Source organism: Anabas testudineus, chromosome 1 (genome assembly GCF_900324465.2).
Source record: "Anabas testudineus chromosome 1, fAnaTes1.2, whole genome shotgun sequence".
Classification (NCBI taxonomy): Eukaryota; Metazoa; Chordata; class Actinopteri; order Anabantiformes; family Anabantidae; genus Anabas; species Anabas testudineus.
The window spans coordinates 22,991,941-23,017,852 of NC_046610.1; the positions used below are offsets into that span (position 1 = coordinate 22,991,941).

General features: G+C 40.4%; 3 protein-coding genes across 3 annotated transcripts; 2 read left to right on the top strand and 1 right to left on the bottom strand.

Moving 5' to 3' along the window:
• Positions 1 to 3,656: 3,656 nt before the first annotated feature.
• On the top strand, positions 3,657 to 9,298 carry LOC113161892 (solute carrier family 43 member 3-like). Its single transcript, XM_026359707.1, has 12 exons — positions 3,657 to 3,834; positions 4,191 to 4,320; positions 5,120 to 5,166; positions 5,530 to 5,606; positions 5,762 to 5,854; positions 6,567 to 6,706; positions 6,817 to 6,953; positions 7,449 to 7,589; positions 7,707 to 7,817; positions 7,906 to 8,092; positions 8,868 to 8,991; positions 9,149 to 9,298. The coding sequence occupies exons 1-12, from the start codon at positions 3,657 to 3,659 to the stop codon at positions 9,296 to 9,298; spliced, it is 1,515 nt and encodes a 504-aa protein (XP_026215492.1).
• A 2,047-nt stretch (positions 9,299 to 11,345) lies between these two features.
• On the top strand, positions 11,346 to 19,232 carry LOC113162268 (solute carrier family 43 member 3-like). The gene is made up of 13 exons (XM_026360320.1): positions 11,346 to 11,478; positions 12,352 to 12,695; positions 14,010 to 14,139; positions 14,902 to 14,948; positions 15,183 to 15,259; positions 15,388 to 15,480; positions 15,585 to 15,724; positions 15,831 to 15,955; positions 16,303 to 16,446; positions 16,585 to 16,692; positions 16,781 to 16,967; positions 17,509 to 17,632; positions 17,825 to 19,232. Exons 2-13 carry the CDS (start codon positions 12,518 to 12,520, stop codon positions 17,972 to 17,974), a joined length of 1,503 nt encoding a protein of 500 aa, XP_026216105.1. The 5' UTR covers positions 11,346 to 11,478; positions 12,352 to 12,517; the 3' UTR covers positions 17,975 to 19,232.
• On the bottom strand, positions 18,666 to 25,723 carry LOC113162267. The gene is made up of 7 exons (XM_026360319.1): positions 25,219 to 25,723; positions 24,504 to 24,835; positions 24,311 to 24,375; positions 24,049 to 24,206; positions 23,413 to 23,934; positions 21,508 to 22,994; positions 18,666 to 20,275 (listed from the first exon to the last, which is right to left on the bottom strand). Exons 1-7 carry the CDS (start codon positions 25,457 to 25,459, stop codon positions 19,622 to 19,624), a joined length of 3,459 nt encoding a protein of 1,152 aa, XP_026216104.1. The 5' UTR covers positions 25,460 to 25,723; the 3' UTR covers positions 18,666 to 19,621.
• Positions 25,724 to 25,912: the final 189 nt, after the last annotated feature.

Genomic DNA, 25,912 nt, shown 5'->3' on the forward strand with positions numbered 1-25,912 from the left:
ATTGGAAGACACATCCTGTGGTCATGGAAAAGATGTTAATCTATTATAGAAGGGTCCAATTATTGGCAAGGATCAAGCAAAGAAAACATTTAAGACATTGATGAAACTACTACTAAAACTGGGTTAAGAACTGTCCAGTGGAAGAAGGTCATGTGGTCTAATGAGTCCAGATTTACCCTGTCCCAGAGTGATGAGCGCATCAGGGCATCATGTCTAGTGCCTACCGTACAAGCCCGTGGCAGCAGTGCTATGATCTGGGGTTGCTGCAGTTGGTCAGGTCTACATTCAGCAACGTTATGTGTTCAAAGAATGAGGTCAGCTGACTACCTGAATATACTGAATGATCAGGTTATTCCATCAATGGAATTTTTCTTCTCTGATGGCAGAGGCACATGCCAGTATTCATCGAGCTCAAATTGTGAATGGTGCGTGAGTGGTTCAGGGAGCATGACACATCATTTTCACACATGGATTGGCCACCACAGAGTCCAGACCTTAACCCTATTGAGCATCTGTGAGATGTGCTGTTGAAGACTTTGCACAGCGGTCCGACTCTACTATCATCAATACAAGATCTTGGTGAAAAATGTAGATGGGCTGTGTGTTCTCTGTACCCTCCGGAAGTCTATGATCATGTAGTCACTGAGATGTAGGTTGTTACCCTTATGACTTGCCACTGTTTCCTGTCTTTATGCTTTGAGTTGCTGTAAAGGTTTCACATTTTTGCATATAGAAATAAGAGTTGTGCCACTCTCCAAAAATAACTTTATACATTTAAAAGTGCAGTGACTTAAAGCAAGTTAAGTAAGTGATGAGTTAATTAGTTCATTGAGGCAAAATACAATGTAGTGAGCAACGTCTAATTCAAGGTAGGTAGACTGCAAGTTTGAACTCGTTAACATCAAACATAAGGCGTCTCTTGCTCAACAAGTGGAGCTCAAAGGTTAACATAAAATGTTACTGCCAAAATAAGACTGTTATGTCAGTTAAGTTCATTATAATGGCTGTGATTACTTTTACCTTTACTGCTCTTTCCATTAGCTAAACCTGTTCACACACCCACCAGTGGGAGGTAGCCCCACTGATGTGTGGTTTCCCGTTAAAACATAGGAAGAAACGTTAGAAACTGCTGTTATTTTACCTCTAAATATCAACAGTATATTTCTGTTATTCTTAAATGTTGTAGATTGCTGTTAATGTTTCTCAATGAAAACAAGAAACTCTACTGTATTGCTTTACAGCGTTTTATAAAAACAGTATACAAGGAAGGTGGAGTCATTTGTCTTTAAGTCAAAGAACTCCTACTGACTTATTAACCAGGTTTAGGGCCTTTTTGTTAAATTAGTTTTATTTAAGTGAATTTTACAATGAACATCAATTAATTTTAGGTAATTTTATTGTCTGAACCAACACTGTTTGCGTTGTCAGTGTGTAGGCCTACTTAGCTAAAGCTAACCTTAGCAGTTACTGAAGTGTGTCACTAATCTGCATACTCCTTGTTTTAAAATGTAACACACTCCTTGTTTTAAAATGTAACACACTCCTTGTTTTAAAATGTAACACACTCCTTGTTTTAAAATGTAACACACTCCTTGTTTTAAAATGTAACACACTCCTTGTTTTAAAATGTAACACACTCCTTGTTTTAAATGTAACACACTCCTTGTTTTAAAATGTAACACACTCCTTGTTTTAAAATGTAACACACTCCTTGTTTTAAAATGTAACACGCTCCTTGTTTTAAAATGTAACACGCTCCTTGTTTTAAAATGTAACACACTCCTTGTTTTAAAATGTAACACGCTCCTTGTTTTAAAATGTAACACGCTCCTTGTTTTAAAATGTAACACGCTCCTTGTTTTAAAATGTAACACGCTCCTTGTTTTAAAATGTAACACACTCCTTGTTTTAAAATGTAACACACTCCTTGTTTTAAAATGTAACACACTCCTTGTTTTAAAATGTAACACGCTCCTTGTTTTAAAATGTAACACGCTCCTTGTTTTAAAATGTAACACACTCCTTGTTTTAAAATGTAACACACTCCTTGTTTTAAAATGTAACATACTCCTTGTTTTAAAATGTAACACACTCCTTGTTTTAAAATGTAACACACTCCTTGTTTTAAAATGTAACATACTTCTTGTTTTGTTAATGTAACATACTTCTTGTTTTAAAATGTAACATACTTCTTGTTTTGTTAATGTAACACACTCCTTGTTTTAAAATGTAACACACTTCTTGTTTTAAAATGTAACACACTCCTTGTTTTTAAATGTAACACACTCTCTGTCACACATCCTGTGAAGTTAGAGCCCTGGGACAGAACTAGCACTGCAGGTGTAGTCGCTTCTGTATGTTTTCGAGTGAGGTTTGTCCATCTAACCTTAGAATTTTAGTTATTTCTGCTTGATAAATACATTTTGCAGCAGAAGAGCATTTGGAGCAAGATGATGTACTGCATAGGAAATGTATTTTCATCTGGGCTTGCTGCTGTCATTTCTACCTACTACACCTTCAGTCTTCAGGACCAAGATTAAGCGGCATATACAATGAAATGTTCTAATGCTAATAATACAATTCATCCTTTAGTCCAATCCTAAGTGCTTACAGCAGTAAGTGACTATGACTATGTATTATTTGGACCTACTGCTCAGTGAGTTTTGTTGTTGTTTCATAGACAACTGGTCAAAAGTTGCAGAAACACTGAAGATGCAGAAAAGGTCACCCACCACATACAAACCGGGGACACTGCAGTTATGTGGACTTGTAGCCAGAAATGAATGCACTTTGAATGGGACTTGATATAGGTCAGATTGAAGTCAGCAGATCAAACAATTCATACATGCACACTCACACACTGACACACTTTGGCTACTCATTCACTCAGGCAGTCAGTCACTGACTAAATCATTCACTGAGTCATTTACTCGATCACTTATTCAAAGTAATTCACTCAGTCAGTCACTCGCGTTCAGACTAACTACTTTGATAAGACTTTACTGTAGTTATGACTTAAAATGAGAATGTAAGGTTATTTGTCTGTAGGAGCGCCAGGCTTTGTTTGACAAAAAGATGAATAAAGAGAAACTCCTTTTATCATTTTTTAGCTGCAGGAGTAAAATAGAATTACAGCTTTTTGTTGTATTTACAAAAACAGTAGCAAACTGTTAATTTTGCAGTAACTTATTGGCAACTGTGCAGCCAGTCCTTTACTGTTTTTTAAAGGGACCCTTCATATGTGTGGATCACCTGGATATTAGGTGAGTTCATTCAACACACTGTTTTTAGTCTTTTTCGTATTAGGCATTAAAATCTAATGTAGACTCATACTGTGTTTAAAGATAATTGTTAATAAAACAAAAAACATTTATAGCTCATGCTGAGTGTTAATGATGAAATATTATAAGAAACATCAGAATCTTAAATGTATGTTTATTCTTTATTCTAATTAAATCATGCATATCAAATACTATGAATATAGATACTACTCTGTGTAAGACTGATGTTACCAGTGTTTCATTCACTACCCTTCATGTTTTCTTGTGTGGATTTTACTTTTAGGAATGCATCATATAATACAATAACAAGCTACAACTTCCTCAGTGAAAAAAACTCTTTGACTCTTCTGGAAACCTGAAGATAGGTTGTGAATCATGCAGGGCAGAAAGCTGCTCTACAGCCTGACTCTAGTCTCAGGGATGTTGGAGTGTCTGTGTTTTGCCGGAGCAGTGTTTGGTTATGCCTCTCTGGTGTTTGTGCTGAAGGAGGATGGATACTTCAGTCAGGGCTGTATCAGCATCCCAGGAACTAACAACACCTCGGAAAGTATTGGTAAGTGAGTTGTGAGTTTATATTTATATTTATAGTGCTGGGATGCAAAATGTCACGTTTCTAGGCACTGATCTTAATTTGTAGAGTTATTACCAACAAAAGTTGTCAAATAAACATCATGTAGTCAGTACAATATAGTTTTTAGTGTCACCTGAAAGTTTCAGAACAGGGAATGAATGGACGTGGTGGTTTTGTTACATACCCACAGTAGGAAACGCCTCATCAAGAGTTTGTACCTTTGCGTTTATGAACACATGACACTAGCTGCTGTGGCGATGTTCTCATCAGTTTGGGTCTAATTCACTGCAAATGTCTCTGTTCCTGTACTTCTTGTTTTCTTTCTTTCTCTCTCACAGACTGTAGTAGACAAGATATGAGTTTCTCTCTGGTCTTCACCATCGCCTCATTCCTCAACAGCTTCTTGAGTCTGTTCAGTGGCTACATTTTTGATCGATTTGGCACCATGGTGACCAGGCTGCTGGGAATGTAAGTTCATCTCACTTTTTAATCTATGCAGGTTGCAGGATTCAACCCCAGATGCACAGAAAAACCTTAATATTAAAATCTTCACTCCAAAAAGTATCTAAGTCTCCAAAACCACAGGTTTTGGTGATGTGTTCACTTTATGCAATAGTCAGTACCTACCAACAGAGGTCCAAGAAGGACAAACTGTGAACCGGCAACAAAGATCAAGGGGTTCTCAGGGTTAATTCTTATATATAGAGGAAACAAAGGGCAGCACGTCAGCTCTACTTTAGCACAAACTGCTGAATCGTTTAATGGTCTAAGGATCTTGATACAATAAATAGAATTATGTTGTGGTTGATCAGTCTATTAGTTATCCCAAATAATATTTAATTATAATTAATCATGTGTTATTGTACGTTATCTTGTCCTTTGTGGCACACAGTACGGAATGATGATTTCTGGAGTATAGTGTTATACATTGACAACTCAGGTTACTTATTTATTCCTTACAGTAAATGAAACACATAAGAGTCCATCCATGAAAAACACGCAGACAGAGATTGTGTGTAGCAATTAAATAATGAATCCTAGGAAGATATGCACCTGTCGTCTTCAGCATAGCTTTAGTTCTCATAAATTTTTATGAGCCAAAACATAATGAACAACTCAGTCACTACTAAAAAGAATCTGCAGTGACCACTAATGTGCGTCTGCAGTAGGGGCTACTGCTGAATAGATTTAGATTAACTACTGTGTTTTTATATGTGAAGTGTGAAAACACCTCCCAGCTAGTCCTCTAGTGTATTTCTCTCTCCAGATCTGTGTACACTACTGGAACCCTTCTTGTGGCCTTCTCTAGCGCAGGTAATGGCAAACATGCACACGAGCACAATAACTTCACTAAACATAAAATTTAAAGTATGTCACCTTATTTTAACATTACACAGCAACACAATGTCACCCAGTTTACTTTATGGAAGTGTTTGCATCAGGTATCATGGTGCTCTAACATTTCCAGATAGCCGGCTAATACACGATCCTTTAAAGAAAGTTTGATAGTGGGAATATTTGGTTTCCCAAACAAAGTGTGAAGTTAGTCCTAAAGACTCTTTGTACAGTGAATTCTCTATGAATCACTAATCAAAGAAAAAACATAATGACATTATCAAGGACAGAAATGACTTGTGTGCAGCATTATAGTGTGTGATGTCTTTCACCGCCCTTCAGCTTATTCAGAGCTGCTCTTTCCTGCCATGTCCTGCATCTCTGTTGGAGGAATTCAGCTCCTTCTAACTAACATGCAGGTGAAAACTCCATAATGTTGGTTATATTTGGTATATAAATATTTTAGCACAGAAACATACTCTAAGACCTAAATACAAATCATTATACATCATAGATTTTTACCTTTCCTGTGATGTAAAAGTGTTGCTAAACTACGTCTCTGTGTATGGGGAAGGTGGGAAACCTATTCGCCGCTCACCGAACCACCATCATCACGGTCTATAACGGTGCCTTTGACTCCTCTGCAGCTGTGTTTCTCGTCATCAAGGTAAAGCAACCGCGTTTCCTTGGCCGACCTGTTCTGTGTTTGTTGCACAGTAGAACCTGACATGAACCTTTAAGCTGAGCAGCCACTGTGACTATTGGTTTTCCAAATTTACAAACCACTCAGCATTTTTACTGGCCACAATTTTTATTGCTTGACTATAGCTGCTAAAATATGAGATGAAAATGAACAAGTTTACCAAGGTATCCTACAGGATAATGTCATGGTGTTAGTCTGCAAGCTGAAGCTCAGAAGACATTGGTTGATGCAGCAGTACAATGAACCTAAACATAACAACAACAACAATAACAACAACAACAGATATTTAAAATGTTACAAAATCCACCTTCTGCAGTGGCCCAGTCGGAACCCAGACCTTAACCCAATACAGATGCTGTGTCCAGAGATCTGAACTGAAGCAGTTCTCTGAGGAAGAATGGTCCAATGTCCCTCCTGGATGTCTAATCCAAAGCTACAGAAAGTGCTTGTTTGAGGACTGTATGTTTTGTTTAAACAGTCTTTCTCACAGGACACCCCGGGGTGACACGAAACAGCCGTCAGCCACATGTTCCAAAGCTTATGTATGTTTTAAAACTTGGGTGAAAAATCAAAAAAGAAAAAACTATTTTTGGAAGATTATTTACATTAAATTCCTCTGAATTGCTGTTAGTGGTTCTCTTGAAGTTTTCCAGCCAGGTTTGCTTCTGTTTTCCAGGTTGTCAGTGAACAGGGAATCTCTCTCTTCTCCTCCTTTGCTGTTATGTCGCTCTGCAGCATCATTCACCTTTTGAGGACCTTCCTGCTGTTGCCCAGAACCCACATTCCCTTCCCTCTGCCTCAAGACTACAACTACGGGTGGGATTATTACATGAACTTTGCAGCATCCCTTTCCCCTTAGTTTTTTTTTTTTCATCATCTTTATGAATAAAAACATGACAAATACAACCTTGTTTCCTGATGCTCAGACTGATTTGTGGAAAAGCTGACACTTACAATATAAAGCAACAGCATAAGATGAGTGACGGTGGGACGACAGCTTCACAGGAATCCAGCACAACACCAGTACATGAGGAAGAGACAGAGGCCCGAGGCTCAACAGGAGGTACACTATTTATCCTAATTCATCTTCTCCTTAACATCCACACAGTTGTTGCGTGTACAATCAAAGGGCTAGGAGCTTATGGGCTTGTGGTATAATTGTTTAACAGACATTAGTACTGAAGGTAACTGTTATTTTCATTATCATTTAATTTCATTAATTCATTCATTATATTGTCATTTCATTCATCTTTTAGTCTTTTAGTGACATCTGACAATGAAAAGCAGTACATTCTCACACTTTGAAGCTAAAATCAGAAATGTTTGGCATCCTTGCTTGTAAAATGACAATTAATTCAAATTAAAGAATAGGTTTTTATCAGTTCACTCATTGATTGATCAGCCAACTGTAGTAGATCTAATGGACATTTTCTGCCAGTCACTGCTTTACAAACGTCTCTGTACTTTCATCTGGAGATTTCACGTTGTGTTCAGAGCTGAACTATTCCTCTAATCAGGGATATTAGAAAGTTTATGATGTGGTTTTTGATGTGTTTAGTGATGAGTTTCCGGAGCTGTGTGCTGTCCTGGTTCTTCCTCTGGCACCTTCTGTGGTTGTCCATAATGGAGCTGAGACACTACCTCTTCATCGGCACACTCAACCATAGGCTCAACCGGCTCACCAACAATGACCCAGACCTGGGTAATTCATTCTAGTTATAAGTCACATGGATTCACTGATTGTGATTTAAAGAATTCTCCTTGTTCTCCTACTGATCATCTCCTCTCTTTATTACCATTCAACCACAACCTCTGTTTGTGTCATTGTGTCTCTGTGCTTTTGCACTGACCCAGCTGTGTGGAGTGCTGTGTGCGCCCTGGAACGGACTCATCATGGACAGACATAAGGGAAAGCCTCTGGCTCCTGGTAAATCACTCAGTCCAGTGTTAGAGCTGCATCTGTTTGAGTGAGCTACAGATCACTTCTTACTCTGGAACCATTTTCTGTCCTGTAGGAGAAACGGATCAGGAGGCAGACCTGCGCTCCTCCTTCCTCTCTCTCTTCCTGACCTCCCTGCAGTGCCTGCTGTTCTCCGTGTGTGCCTCCATTCCTCTCCTTCCACTGCAGTACTTCACCTTTGTTGTACAAGTCCTCAATCGCTCCTTCCTCTACGGCGGAAACGCGGCCTTCATCAGCATCGCGTGAGTGACCGGCACACACTCAGAGGGGGTGGACAAAATAAAAGAAACTGTTTTTCAGGTTGATAGTACATTGTGAGTGAGACATGTGTAGTGCTTGGTGTCTTTCAGTCAGTGGTATATAATAAGGGTCTACTTGTGACTGCTCTTCTGTGCTCCTGCAGTTTGCCTGTGTAATGTGGCACAGTATCAGTACAGTATCACTTTGTGTCACCATGATTTTTCACTTTGTTGTGTTAATAATGCAGCTACCGTGTGAAATTGAAGTCATGAAGTGCTACAAAGCGCTAAGTTTGCCAAGATGGAAGCATTAAAATACAGCTAACTAAGATACTAGAAACTGTTATACCCTTCACATACCAATGAGTTCGGCTAGCACTACAAATACTAGTGCACAATAAGTGTATAAGTACTTTTGTCATTGTATAGTTGCAGAAACTGAGTAGGTACAGCTTGAATTTCAAACATAACAGAAATATTAGACACATATCAGTGTGTCCTGACCTGTAATGATCTTTTTTACATTTAGCAAGACTAACCTTTTGAGTGACTGCACTGTTGCAAGATAACTATTAATTTCTTTAACTTTATTACTTTGTAAAATTCCTATATTACTCAAGCTTACTGTAATACTAACTGTATTACATCTTACAGGTGAGTGGAATATGAAGTGTAATATTAAGCAATGTGATGAAAAACAGATTAGGATGACAAACATACCTGTGGAATAACCGTCTCTCTCTCTCTCTCTCTCTCTCTTTCTCTATCTCTCTGGCAGTTTTCCAGCCTGTCACTTTGGGAAGGTGTACGGCCTGATGATTGCCATGTCTGCTGTCATCTCTTTGCTGCAGTATCCCTGCTTCACCCTGGTAAAGGGACCTCTGGGTGGAGACCCCTTCTTTGTACGTGTTTAAGAAATGACACAGTTAGGTGGAGGGCTCAAGAACACATTGTGAGGAACAATGACATCTTTTGTTTGTGCCACTATGGAGGAAGTACATTGAAAGTAGTGTGATACTGTGACTTCATATAAATGAATGGTGTATCTGTCTGTTCCAGGTGGACATTGCTCTGACTCTCCTCACTCTGCTGTTGTTTATTCATCCTGTCTACGTCTTCATCCACTGCAGGAAACTTGCACGCAACAGGGCAGACAACACCCAGACTGAAGCCACTGGGAGCTTCATACTAGCTGAAGCCAAACTATAGATCAATAATCAAACTAATGTTTCAGCCTCTACCAAGACATTTTACTTTCCAAGTTGTTCATTCTAAGATAGTAGTTTTGAGGTGATTTATTTATTAATCCCTTTTTAATCATCATCATAAAGAAATGGAACAGTTTTTCTTTTTTAATCCAGCTATTCTACATGATTATTAATATACATACTGTATGTCCCCTTATTCATGTCATCATCATTGGTTAACCTCATCATTTTATTCTCATTTAAAGCACTTAAAAATCCTCTCTAAAAATAGAGGGAGTAAAGTGTGGGACCTTCAGGCTACAAATGAATATGCAGATGGTGCAAAACTTGTGAAGCAACTGTTTACACCTTTAGGCTGAAGAAAAATGTGTTAATTAGTGTTTTTTTTAAAGGTGCTAATCTGTCGTGTGATGTTAATAATCAAGCATGTTGTCATAAGTTGGCTATTTAGACCAGAGGCTTGTTCTACATGCACCTAAACGGTTTTGCACGTTTTTAAGAAGCAGCACATAAAACCGTCCAACATGGACAGATGGTGACAAACTGCTGATATTAACAGTGGACTGAAGATGAGGGATGTTTGCAGTTGTTTGGAGTGCAAACACAAGATGGAGGAATAAAGAAACTGTAGAGGTGAAGGGGAAGAAGAGGTTACAGGCTCTTTATTCAGATCTTTCAGGCTCAGCACAGTGCAGCGTGTTTCACAGGGAACCTCAAGATGGGCAGGCTGCAGGTACCAACTGGTTAGACAGTAACATGTCTGCTGAAATACTACTGAATACTGAACATCTCTGGTCGATCCTCAACATAATGCAAACAGTGATGTAGTCACCAAAGAAGCCAGTTTGAAAATAGAAGAAGCAGGAAAATAGCTTAAATAGCTTTCAGGGTCAATGAAGTTACAAGTTGTTTCAAGTACATATAAGACTTTCTCTTTCCTGAATGTGATGAAAAGGCAGACCTTTACACAAACAGGGGAAGAGGACTCAGATCTGTGGACTGCGAGGGAAGGACGTCAGATGTTTATGTCAAATCCTTTACCTGCCATATATGTGGCTGCAGGTTTCTCATCATATCCACCTCTTCATGCACTACACTGTAAACTCTCTACACTGTATTCAATTTCTTGTTTTTGTTGTTTGTTTGATTGTTTGTCTGTAACTGACATTTTTAAACCAGATAGGGCTTTTAATAAGAGATTACTGTCTCCGCTGTATCAAAAAAAGTTATAGAATTGTTTTATTAAAGTGACTAATTGAACAGGTCAGATGTATTGCCCTTCATTTTTATGCCCCAGGTCCCAGCAGCAGCCTCTAGGGGGAATCTCTTCAAATTTGATACACATATCCACATGAACTGGATGATTGATTGATTTTAGTTGTCAAAGGTCACTGTGACTTTATGTATGTTGCATTCTTGTCAACACTATATCTCAGAAACACCTGGAGAGAATTGCATTTTGTCTGTTTTTTTGTTGTTGCATTTTTTTGTTCAATGAATCAGCTCTGGGTTTTGATGGATGAAGCCATAGGAAGACCTCCAGAGGACAGTAGAGAGCTACACACTGACTATACAAGTACAGTGTAAACATACAGTTTGCACACAGTCAACCAGGCAGCTCCATTAATAAGCATTTTTCCCTGACATACCTAAACCACGGGGCCATGGCAGCTATGAGGGTCATGCCATTACAAGAGCAGAAGTGTATTTTAAGACTGAGCCGGCCACAGCTCTGCACAGTACACAGAGCTGCATCACTGTCCTGCAGAGTCCCTGCACAAGGGGGCTGGAAAGTTTGGACCACCTGGACATTACATGGGAAACGTCATTTAAGAGCTCAGCGGTAGCGGGCGTCAGAGGGAACCACGACGCGTGTTTGATGGAGGCATCGAGGTGAGTTCATCCAGGGTCTCCACACACTGTGTTTAGGCCTTAACACTAGTAACTGAGTAGTCAAGTGTCCACTCCTTCCGCGTTTAAAGATAAATGTTACTTAAAACTTTATTGGTCCAATATCCAATCCAATTTAGACCGGTTTGCGTCCACACTGTGCCATGTGTCATTACGCATAGATTAAGCCGGCTAATCTGGATTAGAGTCCCGCCTGGTGATAACTGTCGGTCTGTCCTCATGCTGCAGTGCGAGTCCAACATGAAGCACATGGGCATCAGACTCTTCAATGTATGTATAAATGATTATTGTATATTAATCAGTTATCATTAATATAAGGTATAATTGTTGAATTATAATGTTATTGTTACTACACTTAATTAATATGTCAGTGTTTGATGTTATAGTGTGGAACAGCTCATTTAAAATAGTCTTCATACCACTGGGTAGGCAGGAGGAAGCAGCATTACATATGTTGCATATTATAGTTGAATATAATTCATAATGCTAATTAGGCTTCATGATTATCAAGTATAATCTAAAACTTCCAACAAACTCAAATGAACTAGAAATTGTAGATGTCAAATAAAAAGTACTTTATGGAAGTGTGAGTACTCGAATACTTGAATTTTCACTACTGCATAAACAAGTGGCTCCATGAATTCTTCTTCTTTCTAGTAGAAAGAAGAAGAATTCATCCTGTGCAGAAAGGACATTTGTAGCGCGGAAGAGTCAGTGAAGTGACTCTCACCAGAGTAAGACAGCTCAGTTTGTACCAAGGCCAGACACTGTAACACCCCACGCTGTAAAAACTGGACACAACGCTCTACAAGGGAGCAGCACAGTTCAAAGTAACTCTGTTTATCACATACGGTTGTAAATTTCAAGGTTATCTCTGTTTGAAATGTCAAAGATTTGCTCTGGATCAACTGGACTTTACCTAATTTTTATGATGAATTAGATCTAAATTAATTATTAAATTCTTATGTAAAGACATAGAACTGTAGGGAATATATTGGTTGTCATTGTTAATTATACAATGTGTGTGTGTGTGTAATCCTGTAAACTGCAACACCAATGCTGCTTAGTCCTGTATCATCTGTTGCACAGGCGTGGGAGTTAATATCTCCCTCACACCTGGTCTCTTCTTGTTCTGTGTTGTAGAAACTTTAGTCCAGCAGAGACACTCTGCTCCTGAACATCTCACCATACATCTGCTTAAGAAGAAACTGAGAAACTACAGAGGAAACTACAGAAATCTACAACTTCATCAGAAGAAAGGATCCTTTGACTTTTTTTTTTTTTTTTACTTGGAGGACCGTGGTGAATCATGCAGGGCAACAAGCTGCTCTATGGTCTGACTCTGGCCTCGGGGATGTTGGAGTGTCTATGCTTTGCTGGAGCAGTGTTTGGTTATGCCTCTCTGGTGTTTGTGCTGAAGGTGGATGGATACTTCAGTCAGGGCTGCGTCAGCATCCCAGGAACCAACAACACACTGGAAAGTATAGGTGAGCGAGTTTGAAGTGGTGACAAGGTGTTGAAGGAAAAACCATTGACGTGAGGAGCAAAGGGTTTTTTTTAGTGAGTCTAGAGTCAAATGATAAAAGCCTTCAAGTTAAGGCACACAGGCCTTTTACTACTTTCAAAAGATACTTGAATTAAAACGCAAACACAGAAGAGGTATTTTTTATTTAGCTGATTTAAGGACTAGATCAATATAAAGTGTCAAAGGTGTTAAAAAAAAGAAAAAAAGCACAGCAATAATGAACCAGACATTTCTAGTCTTGGTCTATTTCTGTCTACTGTGTACTCACACATCCTCGCTGTCCTCGAAGGGATTATTTGGGAACAGGGCCTCCTTGTTGGTATGAAGAGGAAACGCTGATCAGCTGTTGGCACCATTGTTCAGATCATCTTTATCTTGGGGTTTCCCTTCTAACTGCAGCAGCCACTCTTACCTGCCTTATACGCATTTCAAGCCATGATGACTATGATACGCAGCTGGTCATCAATATTTCAAAAATGTCTAGATCATTATTGAAACACTCCCAGAAATTATGATCAAAAACATGACTTGAAAAACAGGCTTTCACAGTTGTGTATCTAAGAAACAAGCTGCTCTAAGCTTGAATTGTTATTTAGACGATCCACGATCCACTCTCCAGCAGTTTGCACTATGCTGGTATTGATACCTGTTCAACTCTGACTTTGTTAATCACATTTATGTGATTAAACTGCTCCTGTATTACACGAGCAGTTAAAAATGATCATTATCATTGTTTGAACATAATCATCACTTCATGAATCTTTTCAGGCCTTTGGCTACGTCTGTATATGTCTGTATGTCTTATATGTTTAACGTCCTTTTACAACAATAGTTTATAGGTGGTGTCTTCCCAGAACAGATGCAGCTGATACGTGTACAAGTCTTCTGCACCTCTAAGTTTTGTCCTGATGCTGAAAGTTAATTTCTTGACTTCGTAGATCTGGGAAACAATATTTAGAAAAACAATCTCCATTTTCTAGTTTCTAGGGTCAACAGTTAACTTTCACGTTTTAAACTAGAACACACCACAAGTGGAAATTTAAACCAAAAATATGATTGAGTCCAATCCTTTGCTCAAGTAAAATTACTATTACCACACTGTGAAAAGGCCAAAGTCTGTCAGTTTACTCAGGAAAATGTACTTAACGTCCTACAGAGTCGTACTTGATCACATATAACAGATTATTCTTATTAAGGATTAAATCAGTTTCTCAGTTTCTCTTTCTAAACGTCACTGTTTTCTATACTCCTGGTTTTCCCTGTTTCTTTCTCACAGACTGTAGTGGACAGGATGAGATGTTCTCTCTGGTCTTCACCATCGCCTCATTCCTCAACAACTTCATGAGTCTAGTCAATGGCTACCTGTTTGATCGATTTGGCACCATGGTGACCAGGCTGCTGGGAATGTGAGTCCACCTCACTTTATTGCACTCAGGCCACAGTACAAGACCCCGGCTGCATATTGTCTTTGTTAAAAAAAAATCAAACACACATATAAATCATACATTACTTTTCATTAGTTTAAGCAATGTTAGACATTGTATAACAAGACAAATGGGTCAGAGCTTTAAGGCGTTACTTTGTCCTTCAGTTGGTTTCAATAGAAGTTAACTAACAATGTGAAATTCAAGTGCAAAGGTATTTTTCAGTTCATGTTATTTCTACAGTTTACAGTTAGCATAAAGGGGACCAGTAAGGGTTCCAGAGATAAAAGTAGGGAGTGCCCCGCAGAGGCAGAGAGATTACAAGTCATAACCCACCTCTTTTGGCCCCAGACCTTATCTGACTCTTCCGTCGGTATCACTATTTTATAATTATTACAGTGTTAATTCTAATAATTACGTTATAATTAGTGTCCATTATCTTGTCATTTTTGAAAGAATTTACTGTAAGGAATGTTGATTTCTGGATCATTTGTGTTTTACATTAGCAATTTAGGTTACTTATTTATTGCTGACATGAATCCACCCATGAAAACCACTCATAGGTGGACTCATGTTTTTAGCAACTAAGCAAGGGATACCGTCCTTCTTATTTATTATAAAGTAATTATGAGTTCTTTCCAGCCCTGTCACCTAATTTTTCACCTTTTTCAGAATGAGACAAATAACAGAGCCATAGCCATAACTATCAGCCCTAACTTCAGTGTTCCTTCTTTCTTTCTGCAGATCTGTGTACACTATTGGAACCCTTCTTGTGGCCTTCTCTAGAGCAGGTAATGGCACACAAGCATAAGTAAAGCATATGACCACTTTGTGGGCCCTGACCTCTCAGTGTTTTACACAACCAGCTTACCCGTCGTGTTCTGATCACTCTGTGAGATCACTACAAGCCGAATGAAAGAGAAGAGAATAACTTCGCCATCACAACAAACTGTAGCTACACGATCAAGCACAAACTGTGTGCAGCATTATAGTGTGTGATGAGTTTGTCTTCCACTGTCCTGCAGCTTATTCAGAGCTGCTCTTTCCTGCCTTGTCCTGCATTGCTGTGGGGGGAATCCTGCTCCTTCTAACTAACATACAGGTGAATACTGCATTTTAGCAGAGAACAAATCATTCAAGCCTTAAACAAATCATTATGTTATAACTTTGAAATAACGTAGTGATGATTTTTTTTTAATTGATTAAACTACATCTCTGTGTGGGGGGGAGGTGGGAAACCTATTCGCCACTCACCGCTCCACCATCATCACGGTCTATAACGGTGCCTTTGACTCCTCTGCAGCTGTGTTTTTCATCATCAAGGTAAAACAAGTCCTTAGAACGCTGTATTTGGATTCTGGCAGTATTATCTTTGCTGTTATTGAGTCTCTAGAGTTTTTACAACCAGTTTTCTTTCTGGTCTCCAGGTTCTCTATGAACAGGGAATCTCCCTCCGCTCCTCCTTTGTGGTTCTGTCTGTATGCAGCATTATTCACATTGCTAGGACGTTCCTGTTGATGCCCAAAACCCACATCCCCTACCCTCTCCCTCAAAACTACACCTATGGGTGAGATCATGTCATGAACTTTATAGCAGCTGTTTTCATTATAGATTATTTAGATCATCTTCATGGATGATGTACTGTACACAATGTTTTTTCCTGATCCTCACAGATTGACTTGTGGAAAGGCAAACACTTACAATGTGGAGAAGTCTGAGAAGATGAGGCACGGTGAGACGACAGCTTCACAGGAATCCAACACTCCACCAGCACCTGTCGAAGAGACAGAGGCCCAAGGTACAGCATTTATTCTCACTGAGAAATGAAACTGCCTGCTGATGATTAGTTATTTAAGGTGGGCAAAGAAAATTAAAAATGTTTTCCTTTTGGTTTCTTTTCAAAACTCTTTACTGTCAAATAAAAGCTACCGTGAACAAATACTCAATTATTCTATCGCTAACTGTAGAGGTTCTAATGGACATTTTCTAACAGTCACTGCTTTATAAACATCACTGTACTTTCATCTGGAGATTCCACCTTGTGTTCAGAGCTGAACTATTCCTCTAATCAGGGATATTAGAACGTTTTTTCACCTGTAAATCACTCAGGGCTGATTTGATGTGGGTTTTTTTTGATGTGTTTAGTGATGAGTTTCCGGAGCTGTGTGCTGTCCTGGTTCTTCCTCTGGCACCTTCTGTGGTTGTCCTTAATGCAGCTGAGACACTACCTCTTCATCGGCACACTCAACCCCATGCTCAACCGGCTCGCCAACAATGACCCAGACCTGGGTATTTCATTCTAGTTATCACATGGATTCACTGATTGTGATTTAAAGAATTCTCCTTGTTCTCCTACTGATCATCTCCTCTCTTTACTACCATCATTGTGTCGCTGTGTCTGTTTCCTTCCCACCCCGTTTCCCTCAGTAAGTCAGTACACCAATGCTTTTGCACTGACCCAGCTGTGTGGAGTGCTGTGTGCGCCCTGGAACGGACTCATCATGGACAGACATAAGGGAAAGCCTCTGGCTCCTGGTAAATCACTCAGTCCAGTGTTAGAGTTGCATCTGTTTGAGTGAGCTACAGATCACTTCTTACTCTGGAACCATATTCTGTCCTGTAGGAGAAACGGATCAGGAGGCAGACCTGCGCTCCTCCTTCCTCTCTCTCTTCCTGACCTCCCTGCAGTGCCTGCTGTTCTCCGTGTGTGCCTCCATTCCTCTCCTTCCACTGCAGTACTTCACCTTTGTTGTACAAGTCCTCAATCGTTCCTTCCTCTACGGCGGAAACGCAGCCTTCATCAGCATCGCGTGAGTGACCGGCACACACTCAGAGGGGGTGGACAAAATAAAAGAAACTGTTTTTCAGGGTTGACAGTACATTGTGAGTGAGACATGTGTAGTGCTTGGTGTCTTTCAGTCAGTGGTATATAATAAGGGTCTACTTGTGACTGCTCTTCTGTGCTCCTGCAGTTTTTTTGCAGTCTCATTTCTGACGCTCTCTGGAACTTATGTCACATCATAAAACTGAAACATTTCTTCTCATTGTGCTGCACTTTCAATGTCTTTGTCCTGACATAGCTTTTGTTTGCTTCGTATCTCACTTGTAAATTACTTTTGATAAAAGCATCTGACAAATAACCAGATGTATATGTGCAAATACATTTATACAAGTAAATGCTTTTGTCATTGTGATCTACACTCAGTGGAAACGTTATTAGGTTTATTATTTATTAGGACTTTTTATTCATTCATAAACATTTACTCCATAAACTAGAACCATAAGAAGCCGAAGTTGACCTCTAACGTTCGTGTTAAATGTACCTGTGGTGTAACCATCTCTCTCTTGCAGTTTTCCAGCCTGTCACTTTGGGAAGCTGTACGGCCTGGTCATGTCTGTGTCTGCTGTCGTCTCTTTGCTGCAGTACCCCTGTTTCGCCCTGGTCAAAGGACCTCTGGGTGGAGACCCGTTTATTGTACGTACTTAAGAAAGGTTTAGAAGTACTATTAAGAAACTGTGGTGTTATTCTCAGGGTGAATAGCAAATCCTAGGACTGAAGAACACATTTTGTTAGACATTTATGACAGATTCATGTGGAAAAATACATTGACAGAGTAGTGTGATACTGTGACTTCATATAAATGAATGATGTCTCTGTCTGTTCCAGGTGGACATTGCTCTGACTCTCCTCACTCTGGTGGTGTTTATTCATCCTGTCTACGTCTTCATCCACTGCAGGAAACTTGCACGCAACAGGGCAGACAACACCCAGACTGAAACCACTGGTAGCTTCATACTAGCTGAAGCCAAACTATAGATAATGATTAAAATGTTACAAATTGTATTTTCCTTGTTGTAAGATGCTTTTGTGTTTATTTTAACTAGAAGACGTTTGCAGTATTTTGTATAATTCTGTTTGGTTTCTTCTGTTATTATTTTTTTGTAAGTGCACTGATATTTTGCATTTTTAAAGCTTAATAAAAGATTAAATTTTATCAATCAGTTTCAAATCTTTGGTTCAAATCTCTGGTTCCTCCTTTCCTTATATCACAATGTCCTTGGACCAGACACAGAACCCAAAGTTACTCTTGGTTCATCAGGGCAGCGCCTTTTATGGCAGCTATGCAATCAGTGTGTGTGTGTGTGTGGGTGTGTGTGTGTCTGTGTGTGCAAACGCTGTAAAATAGCTTTTGGTACCAATTAGGTAGGAAAGTGTGGAAACTGATATTGTGTTCTCAGCACCCATCTCCTGTGAAGTACTGCATGTTAGGCTCTATTTTTTTTTCCTTCAGGTGCTTTGTTCGGGGCCTGTTTTGCAAAAATAACTCAAAAATAACATTGTTTTGCAGACAACACTCAGCTTTACTTCTCACTACCAAAGCACTTCCATTTTAATTGTAATCAGATGTTCTACAGCTAAATCAGACACAATCAAGACTGCAAATCATCAGCCCCACAGACCGCATAAAATGCATGTTTACACATACATTATTACATTCACCCTGATGTAATATGTATTTGAACCAATGTCTGGCTCAAATTGTATATTTTATTTAAGAAAGTATGCAACAGATGTTTTTACATTACAGTAAAAGAAAAGCTGTTGTACTACATACATATGAATAAAAAGTTATCCTACATGTATTTGAATACATGCAATGTAATATGTATGTAGTACATACATATGTACTATGTAAAGAGAGAGTGTGCTATGAAGCTTTATAATGTAGAGCTGAAAGGTGCATCATCTTCTTATAAAAGCGTCTCTACACATCTGACAAAATACAAATACAGCAGACCTACAGCAACGCGATAACAATGTTCCTCAGCTGTTTAAAAGTGACAGCATGTTTCATTCTATGCAGCCATTTTTTAGCCTCCAGGAATTTGTCTTCCATGACCACAATTTCAGTTCAATCACTAATTCACTGATATCATTTTTTAGAGTTTATTCTCTAAAATGAGCATGAATTGACATAATATTCACACTCTGGCTTGTTCTTTCATCAACCATGAGGTGTACTACAGATAAAATAGGAATAAGTTTTAATTTACTGCATTATTGTATCAAAAAATAAATAAAAATGGTAACGCATTAGGTGCTACAAGGTGCTTGCACAATAAAAAGTTAAATGTGGATCAGTAGTAAAATGTGTATATGACATAAACTGGTTCTTAGCCTCTGTCTTCTTTCTCTTTAGTCATAAAATATAACACTTCAAGTTTAGCTTAGAGACATGAAACTTTAAATTGAAGGATCCTCTAATCAAATGTAAAGCCCAATGTCTGTTCCCCAAAACATTTCCTCTTCCTGCTTTGCACTGTTGACACTGCACATGCTGCTGTTTGGGAACTGTGTGGAGACATTTCTCGTCTTCATCACAAATCAGTGTTGAGACTTTAGTCCATGTGTTGGTGTTGAAATGTTGTGGAAAAGGACTGTTGTGCGTGTGTGTGTGTGTGTTTAGGGGACCTTACCACTGTTCTTGTCATCATTTCTAACTGCTGTAGTAGTAGCCATGTGGTTGTGGTGCAGAAACAGAATCGCATCCAAATTTTCTGGTGGAATGTTGGTTCTCTTACTATATGTGGCACCAATTACTTCCTGCACAAAGTCCTTTGCTACATTACCTGCCACAGCCGGGGCGGCCAGGTAGGCGCGTGCCACAGTGGCGAGCAATGGAAACTGCACTGCCTTCGTCCTCCACCACTGAAGTGGCTCCACTCCCAGCCTAGCCCCTTTGTCAGCTCTGAAGACAGACATCTCCATGTCTATAGACTCCTCCACAGAGCTCTGTCTGCTCCGTGGGGCAGAGCAGAACAGGTCTCCCAGCAGGAACTCCATACCAGAAAGCCCACCCTGAGAACCTGGATCTGTCGATTCGTTCTCATCGGCCTCTCCTGTGTCGCTTTCCTCATCTTCAGTCTCTCTGAAGTTGATTGGGCGCGATTCTTTGAGGCGTTTGCTCCTCCGCAGGAACTCGCTCTCTGACTCTGGTGACCCAGGTGAGGGGCTCCTCTTAAGATGACTTTGCTTCTTGCTGTGGCTCTGCCTCCTGTCCTCCTTCACAATCCTGACAGCTTCTTTCTTCAGCCAACTAAAAGTGGCTGTTTGCTCCTAGATAATAAACACAACAAAACAAAAAGATTACTTTTGTGATCCAGAGAAGCCTTCACGTAACAAATCAAATTAGCTGCTTTTAGTTTGCTTGGTGAAAACATTTAAGCACAAGAAACAGACATACACTCCCCTTCAAAAGTACTGGAACAGTGAGTAGTTGTTTTACTTTTGCTGTGGACTGAAAACATTTGGGTTTGACATCAAAAGATAATTATGATGCAAATGATTAACATTTCAGATTTTATTCACAGGTGTTTACATCTGGATCCAATACACAACTTAGAAGATGGCATCATTTGTTTGAACACACCCATTTTTCATGTGAGCAAAAGTATTGGAACATGTGACTAATACGTGTGTATTGTTGCCCCTGCGTGTTATATTAACATTTGTTATTCAAGCAATATATGGCACTGAAGACAACAGCAGTTGATGACAGAAACATTGTGAGAGCTGTAAAGAAAGACCCTAAAACAACTGTTAGTGACATCAGCTACAACCTCCAGAGGGCGCGAGTGAAGGTATCACAACCTACTGTTCACAGAAGACTTCATGAACAAAAGTACAGAGGCTACACCAGAGGATACAAACTCATTAGCAAGAAGAACAGGAAGACCAGGAAGAAATGAGCCTTAAAAAATTCTGGGACAAAGTTTTATGAGCTGATGAGTCAAAGATGAATTTTTACCAAAGTGATAGAAATGGAAAGGTTTGAAGAAAGAAAGGCTGAAAGAATGGCTTCTCCTGGGACAGGCTCAATAAACTTCACTGATGATGTAACACATGATGGCAGCAGCAAAATAAACTCAGAAGTCTACAGAAACATTTGTCTGCCAATTTAAAGAAAGATGTAACCAAACTGACTCGGAGATCCTTCATCAACAAGCCAGTGTCCGTCCATAGAGTATGGATTTTACCAGCTAAAGAGGAGACTAAACACAAACAACTGAAAGAGGCTGCAGTAAAAGCCTGGAAAAGCATCACAAAGGAAGAATGCAAAGGTTTAGTGATGTCAGTGGGTCACAGGCTTGATGCAGTTATTGCAAGCAAAGTATTTGCATCTAAATCATAAGTCTTATTCACTTTAATCAATTTTAAGTCTGTATACTTTTGCTCACATGAAAAATTGGTGGGTTTAAACAAAAGGTCTAAGTTGTTTATTGAATTCAGATGAACACCTTTTAGCCATTCACTGATCAATTCCCATGTGTTTTACCATAATCACTCACCTTCTCCTCCATGAATCCCAGCCCATGGAACTGGGGGTCGAGAGAACACGCCACGCACAGAGCCCTGTTGACAACAGGGTTGTTGTAACAGCTCGCTAAATTCCGCCTCATCATCCTTTTCACTTCCTTCAGGACTGGTGACGAATCTCCTGGCCGGTTAATGAGGTGGCGGGAGAGCAGTCCGGTGAGAATTGGTTTGATGAGGGACAGACGGGGAAAGGCCTCTTTGGCGAGAGTTCGACAAGCAACATCCAGAGGTTTGAGGACCAGACACAGCTCCTCCAGAACCTTCCACTCAGAACACAAAGCTGTGATGCTTGTTGCAGATGTGGAGTTTGTGTGGCAGCTGCTGGATGAACTGGATTCTGATGAAGTGTCCTCTTTGGACAAGCCCTCCCCTTTGATCTCTTTTATTAAATCACAGACAAGGCTTTTATATTTGATAAGCATGCTCAGTAGGGGATACAACTTATTCCAGGTTGGCCGACTATGAGCCCACGACTTGATCTCTGCCTGTTCTTTTTTAGTCAGGGTCTGCATCTGGCTCTGGGCATGAGGCTGATATGAACATTTGTTTTGAGTTGGTGAAAGGAACAGGGATGAGAGGAAGGTGTGGAACTGGTTAAGGGTTTTGGAGATGATAGGGTGTGACATAACTTCCTCAATGCAGCTCTGCACAGCGCTGAAGAAACACGGGACAGATGGTAGCCCCTCACTGAAATGGCCGTGCTCCGAGCCGAGAGCCTGGTCAGGCGACAAAGAATCGTCCCTCTCCAGAAATGTTGTTGAGTTCGGATGAGAGACGCTTCCTGCACCGTCTCCACCTTTCTCAGTCTTTATTGGCACCAGCCCCATCTTGTTCCTCCCTTCCCCTCCCAGCAATACCAGATTGGGCCGGGAGATTCCCCATTCCTGTGCCATCGCTTTCACTTGGGCTTCCACTAATTGAAGGCTGTAGTCTTTCCCTCCACTCTTTGACAGTCTCTGTGTCGCCAGGGCCAGGTTCTGAAAGCTAAATGTGCAGTCTATGTAATGTACCCACAGCGTGAGGTACCTCTCAGTGTTACCCTGCCAGTTGTGGAACCAAACATCCACACTTAAAGTAACAAAGTGAGGAACTTCCCTTCGATGACTGGGAGGTCGCCCACGTCTCCTGGGTTCAAATTCAATGGGAGCAGTGTGGTCAGACATCTCCTCGTTTTCTACACTTCCTGTTTTCCTCCTCAGCAGCTGGGTCACGCTCATCTTGCCTTTGTTGTGTTGTTCTTTCAGGAGGTTCTCAAGCTGAAATGGCGATGGCAGCTCCTTGCAGGAGGGCTGGAGGGTTTGAATCAGCTGTTTGAAGCCTTCTCCACCTACTATAGCTGGGGGCTGGAGATCCACAATCAGAAAGCTGGTGATGGCATCAGTCACTTGAGCAGACAAAACCAGCGGGATTGTGCTGACTAGACCACTGTTAACCATCAGTTGGTGAGAGCGCTGTTGACCTGTTATGAAAAACAACAAATTTCCTCATTTTCCAGTAACATCTGAATTTATATCATTTTAATTTTTAACAAAATATCTACAGGTTTCTGACCTAAGCAATATAAGAACCATGTTATTACTAACACAATAATCCCTACTAACTTTAATTTTTTTCCTCCAAATAAAGTGGTTTAGAAAATGTTATTATATTTTAGCAATGAGACAGATCAGGTTTTGTTCTGGAGGACCCTCCATATCCCGATCTCTGCAAATAAGCTGCTGAGTAAAATGTTATCATATAATTTTATCACCATGTAACGGTGAAATCTATGAAAATCCATGAATGTTTTAATAAACCAGAGGTTTCATTTAAACTAGTAACTTTTGTCCTCTGCTTCAATTTTGTAATTCAAACAAGCAGTAGACAGCAATACCTACCTATTGTCGGAAGAAACCGATCCTTGTTACAGTCACGTGGTCTGATGTGGTGTTTGTTAGTCAGATGGTTTTGGAGGTCTGCTGCTCCCCCAGCACAGCCCACATGTTCCCCACACAGTTTACACACCGCAGTGCTCCGGTCCAGAGGCCGACCAGTTGGGTCTGGCTCGAAGCCAAAGAAGTACCACGGGCTATTCTGTGTGGCATTTGGATTGCTCAGCAGTTTCTCAGTTCCAGGCATAAAATCATACTTTTCTATCTGATGAGAGCTGGGGGACGGGAAGGAGATCATGGAGGTGGACGTGAAGGCAGAGCCAGGGCCCGAAACCACACCTGGATCACAAGTTGCATCTTGGTTTGACATTGTCGCCACATCACTGATGACAGGCATGGGGCTCTGTGATTGGCTGTGGTCCGACCAAAGAGAAGTGCTGCTGGGCTCTGGGAGCGTGACCAGCTGGATGTCCTGCAGGAGGCGCAGTGCTGTCTCCTTGTCTCCAACTTCACATTTCACATTGTCACCTGTTTTTACCCCAGTAAGAAAATATATACACTAAATAGTGGCAGAATATTTAGTATAAATTATTAGTTTTAAGTCTGCCAATGCAGGCAGTAACCCTGACTGACAGAACTCACCCATCCCCAGGCCTAGTAGGGTGGCATAATCCCTGCCAATTAAGACCCTGAGCTCTGTTCCCTCTGTGATGGGCTGGGAAACTCTATAGTAAATGTGCCGATAAAACTGGAAGACAACCAGGTTGTGTTCCTCCTCCCTGCTCGTATATGTTACATACCTAAAACATAGGCCAAACACACACAGAATGTAACTGTGATCCACAAAGTAAGAGCAAAACTCTAAATACAACCGACTGACTATTAATTAAGTCAGAAAACCTACCTCATCCAGTTGGATTTATTTTCATCAGAAGCATCAACATAGATGAAAGCAGCATCGTCCCTAATCTAGAGATGGAGCAACGTGTATGTCAACTATATTTCAATGTGGTGGTTAACCAACACAAGTCGTGGATTCTAAACATGACTGCAGTTGCACACACTTCATTTTAAACTTTCTGAAACTGTCTACTTACAGCCCAGGCATATTTGAGGTTAATCGGCACTTGTCCCCTGCACATTTCTCCTATAAAGGGCCCAAACATAACGCCTTGCTGAAGCTGACACTTGGCGTACACCTTCATCTCTCCCATCAGCTCTCCAACAGAAGATCCAGGAACACACATTACGGACTCCACATGCCCACACAGGCACAGGCAAGAAGGCAGTGAGAGCACGGCTCGGGAGGGGCCGCCATGGAGCCACGGATCCCCAGGTGGCAGAACTGCGTCTGGGACGTAGTTCTGAGTGGAGGCATGATGGAGAAATGGGACATCCTCAAAGAATTCTTCATGGTTAAGATCCAAACCTAGAAAAATAACAAAAATCAAACAAACAATCTTTAGCCCAACGTTGGTTACCATCATCCACTGTACAGGAGGGACAGTGCTACTAACTTCTGATGAGGTGACTGGTGTAGATCACTGATGCTTATACTTCTTGACAGAATTGAGCCCAGAAAATTGTACAGCTATTGTAAACAACCTATAAATAAGCTAAACAAGTGTGCATACCATAGCAGAAAGGATGCATACACTACAACTGTTCCCAGATGAAATGTTAACTACACTCACACTCAGTTTAAAGCAGACTGGTGCACTGAGTTGCAATGGTGGTCAATGCAGTGAGACTTTAACACATTAAGCACATTTTATCCATGTTCTGCTGCAGTGTGAGCTGGTGGGGAATCACCTTGAGTCTCAAACAAAGATCCGGGGGTCGAGGAAGAAGAGGTCTCGAAAAAATCTGCACGATGTCGACGTCTCAGGTGGCTTCTTAAATTCGTGGTATTTCCTCCTTTTGCCAGCACAATCTTTCGGCACAAGCGACAGACGGCCTCACCAGAGTTCAAAGGTTGTCCCCGTTCATCAGCTTTCAAGCCGAAATACAACCACACGATAGATTTGCTTCTTGGTTTACTAATAAGATCCATATCGTCTGTGCCCCCCACATTCTGCCTTTCTGCAGAGTAGGAACACAGCTCCAAGACTTGGGATAAATAGATGAACACCCCAGGATATTTTTTAGATACAGTCTTTTAAGTTTGCATTTTGTTTTGTGGCATTTGCCCTTGGCTGGGGCGTTAACAAAATGAACCATCTTTCAAGTGACTTTAGCCTAAACACGTATATGACAGCCATTTAATTGGCGGAGCACCTTCTACCTGATCTATTTCTATGCACATACGTTTTTATTAGTGGACCAACGACAACACTCTGCGACGAGTTTGGGTTGCCAGGTTTTTGTGGTTATTATGTACCAGAACAAACTCCCACCCCCAAAATAAGTCTTATGTATTTATTATAATAAATATTATATAAGTTCTATGTTCCAGATATGAGTATTTCGAAATATTAAATCATGCTGTTTTAAAAACCAGGATCTC